At 37.8% G+C, this 12,191-nt stretch overlaps 1 protein-coding gene across 4 annotated transcripts in view; it reads right to left on the bottom strand.

The window, feature by feature from the left end:
- Nucleotides 1–12,057, bottom strand: part of arhgef18b (rho/rac guanine nucleotide exchange factor (GEF) 18b) — a 29,755-nt gene extending 17,698 nt beyond the window's left edge. The window contains exons 1-10 of one of the 4 annotated variants that reach the window (XM_079470705.1): nt 11,921–12,057; nt 8,029–8,150; nt 6,386–6,804; nt 5,792–5,939; nt 5,574–5,700; nt 4,617–4,668; nt 3,925–3,969; nt 3,396–3,473; nt 3,200–3,311; nt 2,477–2,654 (exon numbers count right to left, since the gene is read on the bottom strand). In XM_079470705.1, coding sequence (XP_079326831.1) covers nt 2,477–2,654; nt 3,200–3,311; nt 3,396–3,473; nt 3,925–3,969; nt 4,617–4,668; nt 5,574–5,700; nt 5,792–5,939; nt 6,386–6,552 — 907 coding nt within the window. In that variant the 5' untranslated portion in view covers nt 6,553–6,804; nt 8,029–8,150; nt 11,921–12,057. Of the gene's footprint in view, nt 1–2,476; nt 2,655–3,199; nt 3,312–3,395; nt 3,474–3,924; nt 3,970–4,616; nt 4,669–5,573; nt 5,701–5,791; nt 5,940–6,385; nt 6,805–8,028; nt 8,151–10,114; nt 10,202–11,920 lie in introns of those variants that run through there. The other 3 variants (XM_079470703.1, XM_079470706.1, XM_079470704.1) reach the window with 3 other exon arrangements.
- Nucleotides 12,058–12,191: the final 134 nt, after the last annotated feature.

Genomic DNA, 12,191 nt, shown 5'->3' with positions numbered 1-12,191 from the left:
CTTTCCACTTTATTGACCCCATATCGTCATATAACCGAGAAAGAAAAGACACACGAGGCTCAAACCCCGCCGGTCCGACACATATAAAGGCAGCGTGCAGCTGTTTCGTGTGTTTATTAGCTGCGCTAGCTCGCGCTGGTGGACAAACACCTGTTACACAGACTCACCGTTCCGCGGGAAACGCGCTTATGACGCCACCGCCGGTCGCGTTGCGTGTCGGGGCATCGCTTTAAAGATCTTTCAGGGTTACCGTGATGACCGCCTTCCCGGTAAAGCAACCTATGGGCATCGCTTAGCAACCGAAAAACCGACGCCAGTTGCCAACGCTGTGTTTAGATTTGCAGCGTCCCCGCTGACCGCAGGGGATTGTGGGAGATGCGGCGCATTCCACAGGCTGCTTTGCAGATTTAAAGAGACAGTACTTCAGTTTCACGTTGATTTCTATATTTGATTTCTACATTTTATTTTATTTCTATATTTTGTTTTATTTCAATATTTGATTTGATTTCTATCTTTTATTTTATTTCTATATTTTATTTTATTTTCTTTCTACATTTTAATTTCTTTCTATATTTTATTTTATTTCGATATTTTATAGAAACATAGGTGATATCTGTATTTTATTTGATTTCCATATTTTATTTGATTTCTATATTTTATTTGATTTCTATATTTTATTTGATTTCTTTATTTTATAGAAATATTGGTGATATCTAAATTTTTTTATTTCTATATTTTATAGAAATATAGGTGATTTCTATATTGTTTTTTATTGCTATATTTTATTTTATTTCTATATTTTATTTGATTTCTATATTTTATTTGATTTCTTTATTTTATAGAAATATAGGTGATTTCTATATTTTATTTCTTTATTTTATAGAAATATAGGTGATTTCTATATTTTATTTTATTTCTTTATTTTATAGAAATATTGGTGATATCTTAATTTTTTTATTTCCATATTTTATAGAAATATAGGTGATTTCTATGTTGTTTTTTATTTCTATATTTTATTTGATTTCTATATTTTATTTGATTTCTATATTTTATTTGATTTCTATATTTTATAGAAATATAGGTGATATCTATATTTTATTTTATTTGATTTCTATATTTTATAGAAATATAGGTGATTTCTATATTTTATTTTATTTCTATATTTTATAGAAATATAGGTGATATTTATATTTAATTTGATTTCTATATTTTATTTTAATTCTATATTTTATTTGATTTCTATATTTTATTAGATTTCTACATTTTATTTGGTTTCTACATTTTATTTGGTTTCTACATTTTATTTGATTTCTATACTTTATAGAAATATAGGTGATTTCTATATTATCTTATTTTTAAGTATTATACTTATGGTCAGATTGTTTACTTTTTATTTCTTATTCTTTCTTATTTTTAAATCATATTTCATCTTTACATTACTGTTTATTTGTTGTTCTGGTAAAACATCAATATTGTTGAATGCTTATAATAAATTGGATGTCGGACAGAGGCGTCTTCACTTCTCACGCCTGTGGAAATACATCAGGATGACTTGTTTAATAAGCAGTGGTGTGCATAATATTTCCAGTCACCACCAAATGGCCTTACATGTACAGCTGGAACTGGGTGACTATGTTTTTGTCCCTTTAAATAATAAACAGCTTTGAGGAACTGTCCGGGTGCTCCTTTCTGTAGACTCCAGTGACACTATCCTAACTTCCTGTTTAGACTGTCTTTTGATTGGCTGCCGCATTTCAAGTCGCACATAAATTCCCCTCGAATATGTTACAGTGTAAGTGAAAAGTGACAAATGGCTTACGTATAGGTTCGCATTTTAACTTTGTACCTAATGTGTGTCTAAAAATGGAAATATTTCCCCAGTGTCAAGAGAGTAGGCTACAAGAAATGGACCATGTCCTTTTTTTCTCAAACTGAAACTGGTGCGATGCCTTAATGACATATAAGGAAACAATGAACACGTTTCACGAATGTAACACACATATAAAAATAATTTCATCATTCACTCATCTTCAGAGAGTCTCTTTCTCCTCCAGAACCCAAAAGAAGATATTTTGAAGAACGTTGATAACCAAACAACATTGACTTCCATTGTATGAATACAAAACCACTGAGACATTTCTCAAAATATCTTCTTTGTGTGACACAGAATGAATGAACTACGGACCAGTCAAACATCCTTTTTTAAAGTTCCCCAGTCATTAAGAAACCTGATCAAATCAAACTAGCTCATCCCAGTCCACCCACAGTGCGGTGAAGCACACAAAGCTGCAAAACAGCCATAGCTCATGCAATGCTACTCTATGTCACCAACTCACATCTTCTGTTAATGCACTGATGTTGCAAGCGGTTCCAAGACTTTCCACACACATGCAGTGATCATAACACGTCAACATTGCTGTGTTATTTGTGTTCTTGGCGTAAGCGGTGTGTGTTTTCGGGGTGATGTGTTACTCACTCAAACACTGCAGGCCATGCTTTCGCTGCAGACTCTTGCTGCACAGTGAACACGTCGCCCAGCTGGAAAAGGAGCCGGGCACTAGCTGGTGCCCGCTGACGCTGACACGCCGCACCTTCTTGTACTCTTTGAACTCTTTCTCTGTGTTTTTGTGCTGCTCTTTCTCACGGGTCTTACCCTGAAACGAGAAGCACAAGAGATATGTGTAAAGCTACAGTAGTGCGATTCACACGTTGGTGTTACTTGGACTTGGATAAATTGTGTGAAAACGTCAAGAACATCCGTGTACGATGTTACAACAAGTTTGGGTTACCAAAAAAGGAGAAAACACAAAATACACAAAACTGACAGTCATATAGCTCAATTTGTTTGTGAGAAAAGCATTCGAATAGATATTGTGATAATAACGCCACAGCAACGTTTTTGTCCAAGATAACTGTGATGTCAAAATCTAGTATTGTGACAGCTCTAGTTTAAATAATAAAAAAAATATTAGATTGATTATATAACCAAAATCATTACAAATACCAAATTGAAAAGTTAAAGTTCCAGGTCTAAAGTCTTACATCGCTTGAGCTGCATTCACTTTTTTTATTCTGTGGAAGTCAAAGCGTCCAACTGAATGGGGAAGTAACAATGGCCAAAACATCACAGCAACCATCCTCAAAAAAAGACGTAGAATTTCGGTTCGAGTTTGAATGGTGTCATGGTGCGTCTGTTTACTTTGTCTTTGTTGAAGGATCCCGTCATTCGGTTCCTAAGAGTGCTGAGGGTGCGCTTGACTTTGGTCCCTTTTTCTGAACGTTCTGGTCGTTCCTCTTCTTCATCATCGTTTCTACAAGTCACAAACCAAAGTATTCAAGAGATTTGTTTGAACGCAAGATTACAATAATGAAAATATCACTAGAACAGTACTCACTCGTGGGAGAGAAATTCATACCACGTAACATTTCCAGAAAACTCTTTTCTTTCTGTGCTTGAAGTTCTGCGTTTAGCTCTGAGGACAATCCAGGAGAGGTCAGAATTATATATCATAGCTTTGCCAACATTCATGTCTATGACCACAACTATCACACCATACTAGATCATTTTTGCGTAATTGTTCTATTTTGCATACTTCAATGCATACTATTTTTCAAAGTTCACTCCGTGGTGAGCTAGCATTCTGAACATATCCACTTGCCCTTCTGCAGCCCAGTTATCGTGCCAATGTTTCATGACCTTGTGAAAGCATGCCTTGCCTTTCATGCAAGTTTTTCGAGATAAAGCAAGGACATCCCAGACTAGCAATAGCCTCGTGGTTAAAAAAAATACAGCTCGATGGATAAACATAGAGAATAAATGATATCATAAACACACAAATACACACAAAAGGTTCAAGACAACCAGGCCGGTGTACTGTTAGTAGGGTCGGGGTACGGCAGGCTTCCTGCACGCTGTTTACTTACCCGTGATACTGTTTAAGCTCTTGTAGAACTTTCTGTACCATCAGCCTAAGACAAACAAGACACTCAAGCTAAGAATGTGTGGCAGAAGGGAGGGTACATGGGTTCGGGCTACCGTCCAAATAAAACCGTCAGCAAAAAAACTACTGTACTCGGCAAACTGCTCCAGAGCATCATCGCCAACATTACATCCCTTCCAACCTTAAACCAGAGAAGTGCTTACACTTATTCTTTTTTCATACCACTATTTAAGTTATTAAACATTATTTTCTTCCATAATCCATGTTTTAATATGAATGGTGCGTAGTGAACGTTATGTAGATAAAATCTCAATTTTTACCTCGTCTAACATGATTTTCTTTTCCTATCTCTTGAAGTGTCTTGTAATGTTTAGTTTGTGTTCTACGATGTGTTCGCGTTATTTCTAGTCAAAGAGGAAGTTTGGGCGTGTCATGTCATGTCGTGTGGCTCCTCCCCATAGTGTTTAATCCATTGTATTTAGTTTACGTCAGTGGTGTTCAGAAGCGAAGTTCAAATCTACGTCATAAAAATTGTTGGTTCATATTGGCGGAAACAAGTGGCAGAAATTTTGAATGCTCATATTTACGTAATATGAATCTTGTCAATTTTGATTTCACGGAGACTTTAATGTTTCTCCTTTAACAATGAGCAGTTACATAAATGTGGAAACTTACACGTGACATTGTCCCTCCACAGACTGAAGCCCTTCTTCTGTCTCCTGATCCTCTGTAAATCCAAAGGAACACAAAATCAGAATGACATCTTCCGCATATAACAATATACCAGACAACCATTATACTAAACATTACAATTAAAGTGCAATTTTTTACTAGAAATAAATACTTTAATAAGGGCTGTCACAACATTTTAATAAATGATCAAAAATAAATAAAGCTGTCAGTGTTTGTTTCGTGTCTTATATTTTTTTGGGCCAATGAATCACATTTAAAATACCTAAAAGTGTATAGCAAGGTGAAGAGAGATACAGTATATTATATTATATCATGTTATGTTGTGTTATGTTAGCCGGCTGCTTGTACAGTATCCTGCTTATTACACGGCTACTGGAAATGTGAATTTGCAATGTTTAAATAGCTTTTTTTACCGTTTACTTTTTGTTTAAGGTATGAAACAACATACAAATGTCATGAACAGGCAATTTGGTTGAATCATTTGTAAATATGTCTCATTGTTATTAAAAGATACAGTATATTTACATTTAATGTGTAAAAAAAACCTGTCAAAATGATTCGTTGCATTCGGGTTACCGTGTGTTATTAGTTTTGAGAGGTTGTTATCTGGGAATAACGAACCTGCAAACCTTCTAATACGATCTCCTTTCACACTAGTGATGTTTACATTTAGGGGCGTGCCTTCATTATTTATTTTCTCCAATAAACGTAGTATGATTTATTTATCTATTCCAATGGTCGACTCTGTCACAACGCTCAAATTCATACCACGTTGTAAAACCGCTATAATTTCCCGTGAGATCAAGCTTGTTTTTACAGATTTCCTTTCTCGGCTCACTGCTGCCGTGGATTTATGTGATCACGTGAGCACATGAGAATCTGTCTCCTGTCCCGAAGGTTAAAATCCGGTTAATGAGACAATCACAGGGTTTCTCTGACCTGCGGCCTCTCTGGCAGCCTGCTGAGACGTTTCCAGTATGCGAGAGACCCTGTCAGCCTGAGACTTTTCTTCGGTGGCAAGAATCTCGGATCTGGAATACACCATCTTTCCTGATGCGTGTTGCTTCTGTAAAAAGAACAGAAGTGAGTGAAAATACCCTTTATACACGGCTGTCGGGGTTGTTAAGAGATGTTAAGAGTTGTGTAAGGACAGTTACAGCTCTTTTGGGGCTTTCAGTTTCGATGGCACCAGGCGTCTCCTCGACTGAACTCTCCGAAAAGGAGGAAGATGGTAAGTGGGAACTTTGGAGACGCTGCATCTCTTGTTCCCCATCGCTGTCGATGTCGGTGGTGTCTAAACTGAACCTAGACACACAGACATACAAATATTATTATATTTCAACATATCTAGAAAAAAAAGAAACAAATGTGACTGTAATTGTTCGAAAACGTGAAGAGCACGGAGGAGAGAAATGAATGTAGTTGTAGAGATAAAATAATCTGGATTTGGGTACATTGAATGAGAAATGAGAAACATATCGAGACATTCAATATGACTTTTTCATCTCTGATGAAATATCTGAAGCACAGATGAGACATTTGCTCTCCGTTGAATAATTGAGATATTAAAGAGATCTCGTCTGTGATTTTTCTTTCGTATGGGTTTGGTCACTCACCCAAAAATGAAAATTCGGTCATCGTTTACTACCAAACAATTGAACATGTAAATGTGATGAACTACACTTGGGTTACACCTGTGAACTTCACACATCGACTAAAATCCCTTTAATGGTTAAAAATAAATGTCTAACCTTCTTCCCAGGTCAATCGGAGACAGTGGCATATCAGAGCTGTGCCTGCGTGACGTGGACATGGACCGGACTAAAATCGGAATGCTCTCCATTTCTGAATCCTCATCATGCTCTGGTCCTGGAAAATCCTGGAACTCTGACGTTCTTATAGCAAACAAGCGGTCCATGGTTTCTCCTCCGGCAGAAGATGCGGAGCGATCTCGCCGGTACGGTTCAGAATTCAGTTGGAATCCACTCCCCAGTGTGGAATCGCGATCACAAACAGATGTGATCAGAACGGGAATCTGTGTCTGCGGTGGGTCAGTGTACGCCGTCGATCCGAGCTGCAGATCTCTGAAATACTCAGAATCTCTTAAAGAAGAGCTGAGGTCCAGAAGGTCTTCCCCACTGCTGCAGTCACTTTCAGACAGGAAGTTCCTCTGAAAACAGGAAGTCAGTAAACAGATGATCACAGGTTGCAGAAATACCCACGTTCATGTCTGTCTCATGCTGGTGTCATTCATAGACTTCTCATGTGATGAAAGAGCAATTGTCTACTGTACACTTATGAATACGCCTATTCGAGCATGCTTTGTTTAAATAATAAAAAAGAAAGACACTTCCAGTCAACTTCTCTCAGAGAAAGGGTAGTTCTTTATTTAATTTTTATTTTTTTTAAGTCCTGTTTCCCATGAACATACTGTGCACTCAGTACAGTAACTATAGTAATAACTAGGTACTAACCCTGAACCTACCCCTAAACATAAACGTATAACATGTAGATACTACCCAGTTCCTTATGAGGTAAGTACACTGTAAGTACACTATAGGTACAGGTTCTGTCAAATAAAGTGCGACCGAAAAAGTATACTTGGTATATTTGCATACTTGTTCTGCATCCGGGTTGCCGTGTGTTATTAGTTTTGAGAGGTTGTTATCCGGGGATAACGAACCTGCGAATGTCGCGACTGGCCAATCAGAATCAAGCATTCCAACGAGCCGTGTAATAAGTATACAATTAATACCTCAATAAATAGGAACATAGTACTATACATGTACCAAGCGCAAAAAGTGTACGGTAAAAGTTCACATAAAAGAAGAAATGCAAGTACTGCTTACTTGCAGTATAACAACTATTAAACTAGTAGTTTATTGAGAATATATATTTTTATAAACTAAAATATGTGCTATATTAAAGCATAGTTTCAGTACAGATGAAAACGAAACTGTAAACTACACGTGTACTCAAAGTTTAATGATGTTACAGTTAAACTATGCTTCAAAGTACACTAACAAGTACAACTACAAAGTGGTCCAATTAAGTTTTAAGTAGTATTGTAATAGTATTGAACACTGCATACTAGTATTATAAGTATACTTACTACATTAAGTAGGCTAGTCAAGTCAAAGGGACAGCTCAGTAGTTAGAGCATGCACAGAGAAAGATATTTGGAAGGATATAAGAAACCAAACAGATCTCAACCCCGATTGACTGCCATATTAGGGAAAATAAATACTATGGGAGTCAATGGGGGATGAGATCTGTTCGGTTACTGACCTTCTTCCCAATATCTTCCTTTGTGTTTAGCAGAACAAAGAAACGTATACGTCACCAAAACGTTAAACTCCTAACGCTATGACAACATCATCTTGCTTGTGTTCACCTGTTCCTCAGAAGCGCTGCTGAAGAAGACGTCTTCTGGGATGGAAACTGGAGATAAAGAAGAGGAGGAACTGGTCGCCGACGCTGGAACATGCACATGAGGGCATGGCTTACACTCTGATGCTGAAACACAAATGTTTCACCACAAATTTAGCCAGAAATACGAGCTTCAAAAGCAAGCGCGTGTTGCTCTGTGGCCTTCCCTGTAACTTACACCCTGCCACTCAAAGACAAAACAACGATGACGTTTTATATCTCTTCCATTTATTGAAATACCAGAATCGTGACAGCAGTACGTAGGTACGCTTGAGTCCCAAATGGCCGTCTCTATCTAGCCTAATGCAATGCCAGAACATATCATTCACTTTTATTAATTGTTTATTTAATGACATCATCTGAACAGTTGAAGCTACAGACTCGTCCTATCAGCCCGGCGGCAGCGAGCGTAAACACAAGATGTGAATCGGTTGTGAAATGGAAGCGGTGGTTTACAGAAGCAACGATCGGGGTTGTGTTTGATAGCGTATACAATGGAAGTCAACGGGGGCCAGTGTTGTTCGGTTACCAACCTTCTTCAAAATATCTTCTTTTGTGTTCTGCAGAAGAAAGAAAGTCATACAGGTTTGAAATGACATAAGGGCGAGTTTCTGTCTGCTCTATAATTATAATAATGATGCTGCGGAGCCTGATAACATCCAGACATCACACCAGAGGGATGACAACACACTGAACAGAAGCTGATCCATCTCCAGGATGAATGAACCGTACAGTTTTTTCAGTCATAAATCATAACAGCGCCGGACGGACGACAGACTGGGAGAACACGGAGGCTGTTCGCATCCAAATTAGACGTGTGATATGTAAACTATAAAGGCACACCGTGACACTCGTCATGTTCAGATATCCTTTTATGGCCGCCACGTCTTTACTGTATGATCTAACGTGAATACTTAAACAAAGAGGCCTCTCTGCTTTTCCAGGGGGGGATCTACCGCAGCCAACCACCGTTAGGTATTCGACTAATAAAGCTTCTTTTGCGTCCCAGGGTTTCATTTTCTTAAATATAGTCACATGAAAATCACTCGTTTGGCTTTGTTATATACAGCTAGTTTTTATATAGTTTAGTTTGAGGTTCCATAATTCCCTCAAATATGAAAATGAAAAGGATCTTCACAAGTCTTGTGTATGCGAGCAGCTGAAACCCCGGAGCAAGCCAAACGTTTGCCAACTGTAAATTGTAGAATTATGATGTCGTGCGAGTCTTAAACCTATTCAAGAGGATTATGGGGGCGACCACAGAGCTGGACGGGTTCTTCTGTGCGTTATGTTTTGAAGTCATTCAGAGATCCGTGAAATTGCCCTACGAGAACATGAAAGTAGTTGGAGCTTCATTTGAACAGATTTTTTTCAAACGCAAACTAAAGCAACTAAAAGTATATGATGGCAATGCTAGTAACATTGATTTAAAGGCTTTGCTGAAGGACGCAAAGATAAAAAACTTTGTGCTTTTGCTTATCTATGAAAGTTTTCTTAAAAAATGTAGAATGTAAGTTTATGCATTAGAGATTAACAAAAAAAATCCTTTTTGTAATGCATTTACCCCCCACATTTCTTAGAATGAGCAAGTTTCCTGCTCTAAAGTTACCCGTTTGTGCCCACTTATTTCCCCTTTCCGACAAATTTCAGGGATGACATAATGACGTCAAGTCTGGTTTCGCATGCAAACACACGGCCATGAGCTTAACGTGGAGCGTGTCGCATCCCATTCACATGTGACCTCATCTCTTGACCGGCCATCAGCAACAGTTCGTCACATTGTGATGTCAGAATGTTCTTAACCACTAAGTGTTTGCTTGGAGAACAACAAACAGAGCGCAGCACACCTTCGGCTATTTATAGCGCATGACACCAAAACTGTGCAACCACATTAGTCACACTTCTGCAGAATACATGTGAGTTTAAGTAAACAACACTTAATAGACTTTCACAGCCATAAAACGTCAATTAAAGAAACTGATACCACCACACAGTACTTCTGTAGGAAGCTGAAAAAGATTTCCAAAGATTGAAAAGGAAACGACATGTACCTCTTTTGAAGGACCAACGTTTCATCCAGGAGAACGAGGGCCAGGAGTTGTGGAGAGGCGGATCGGCCATGTGGACTGGAGTTTGTGAGCGAGAGATCGGAGCGGCTAGAGCTCCACATGCATATGAGAGAAGCAGCAAGGATTAACTAACATATGATTCAAAGTCAAGAGGCTCTCCAGCGGGTTACAGCACGGGGCGGGTGGGAGGGATGGAGGGGCGGAAGAGAAAATGGAAGCAAGCCGAGATGTTAACAAAGGGCACTTTTGGAGAATATTACCCCTGGTTTTGTACTGTGGTGGTATCATGATGGTATCAGTTGTTATGATTTTCATAAAAATATGAGAAATGAAGGGTTTTAATATATGCAAAGTCCATATTTGACCCAAAGGGTGCTAAAACAACCCAGCATTTTTGGATAAGTAATGGTTATGTTTGAAGATTGACAGACTTCTTAACCATTTCAATTACAGTAGTGCCAACCATGTCCACAAATATCAATATGTTGTAAATGTCAACATGAGGTAGTACTAAAACAATAAAACTATAGTCAATCAAAAAAAAAAAACATGATTATTAGACTTTCACTGTAATAAAATCGGGTTAATATTCCATCTAGACAAGCATGCCGAAATTGATATTTGTTCAAATCAAATCCCTTTATGGTCACTCAACCATACACAAGTGGCAACAGTAGGTGAAAGACTTGAATTCTGTATTAGGAATGCACGAGAATGATTTTGGCTAATCTCAAATATGCTGAGATTTCCCTTTTTCTTTTAGTCGATAGTTAATACAGATACAGGCCTATAATTTTTCCCCCCTTTCATTTCCTCTTCAGTTTTTAGTGCATCATCTCCAAATTTATACGGGTTAGAATGAAATCCAACAATGAGTAGCACTGTGATTATGATAATATGCTGTTTTAATAACCAAAAACAAACAAAAAATTGACATCAAATCAACCACTGCTGATTTTTTTTCTGGACAGAATCATTTGTAATCAAAATATTTTGTGCATTTAACATGTTGAAATGTCTAATCAGTCTGATCAATCTATTCATATGCAACATTATTTACAAGACCCTTTGTTATGGTACTGCATCAAGTAAAAACACAAAGTGATGGCAAGGAAGTTGAAGTGACGTGTGGCATGAGAGGAAAGTTCAAGGCATGGCACATCAGATTAGCATATTGTACACTTCGCAAAACTATAAAGATATGCTACATCCTCTAAGACAACCCAGCTTTCAAACAGAATCTTTTTACTGTACTTGTTTCTCACTTCATCTGTTAAACAAAGAACTCATTTGGACTAAAACCGTAAAGTGGAAAGTAATCATGCTTGACCTTGTTTTTAAGAATGAAAAGTGAACGGCGGCACCTGTCATGCACCACACGGCACAAACAAGAGTCATGTTGGTTCCTCTTTAATAAAACAAGTTCATTTCCAAAACAAAACCAAACTCATTTCTACTCTCTCGTGATGTTGCAACACACTTCACAATACCACTGCGTTTCTGCTTACACAGTTCCTTATAAGAAACTTCGACAAAGAAGGGAAGCAATAATGGCTGAAAAACAGCACCCAAAAGACAACAGAAAGAGCTCATGCATGCTGAAGATATCAAGCTTCGCTCAAAACTCAAGCATCACAGTTTACCTGCATTACCAGAAGACAATGCATTGCTCGGATTCAATTCAAATCGAACATGCGTTTGAGCCATATGGTCTTCTACTCAATTTTGTCAAAACTATTTATATTTAAACATGCATAACACATTCAACAAACAAATGAAACTACTCACCCAAGAGCTAAAACCGAAAACAACTATTCTGTAACCAAGACGAAACGAACTGCTTGTTAAAACAGCTGAAAAGAGCAGAGCGCAGTGTTAACCACAGCTAAAACTAACAACTCCGTTACAACTTCCTCTTCAGACTCAAATACACACGTTGCATCTGCAAACGCATAGTGCTGAGAACTACAAAGGTGACACAATTACAACGTACTTGAAACGGATGTTTCAATTGAAACTGTAGGAAAACTGTAAACCTCAGAATTGTTTTGCAAGTGCA

The sequence above is a fragment of the Barbatula barbatula genome (assembly GCF_947034865.1).
Source record: "Barbatula barbatula genome assembly, chromosome: 13".
NCBI lineage: Eukaryota > Metazoa > Chordata > Actinopteri > Cypriniformes > Nemacheilidae > Barbatula > Barbatula barbatula.
The sequence above is the reverse complement of the archived record's forward strand: the minus strand, read 5'-3'. Positions and strand labels throughout refer to the sequence as shown.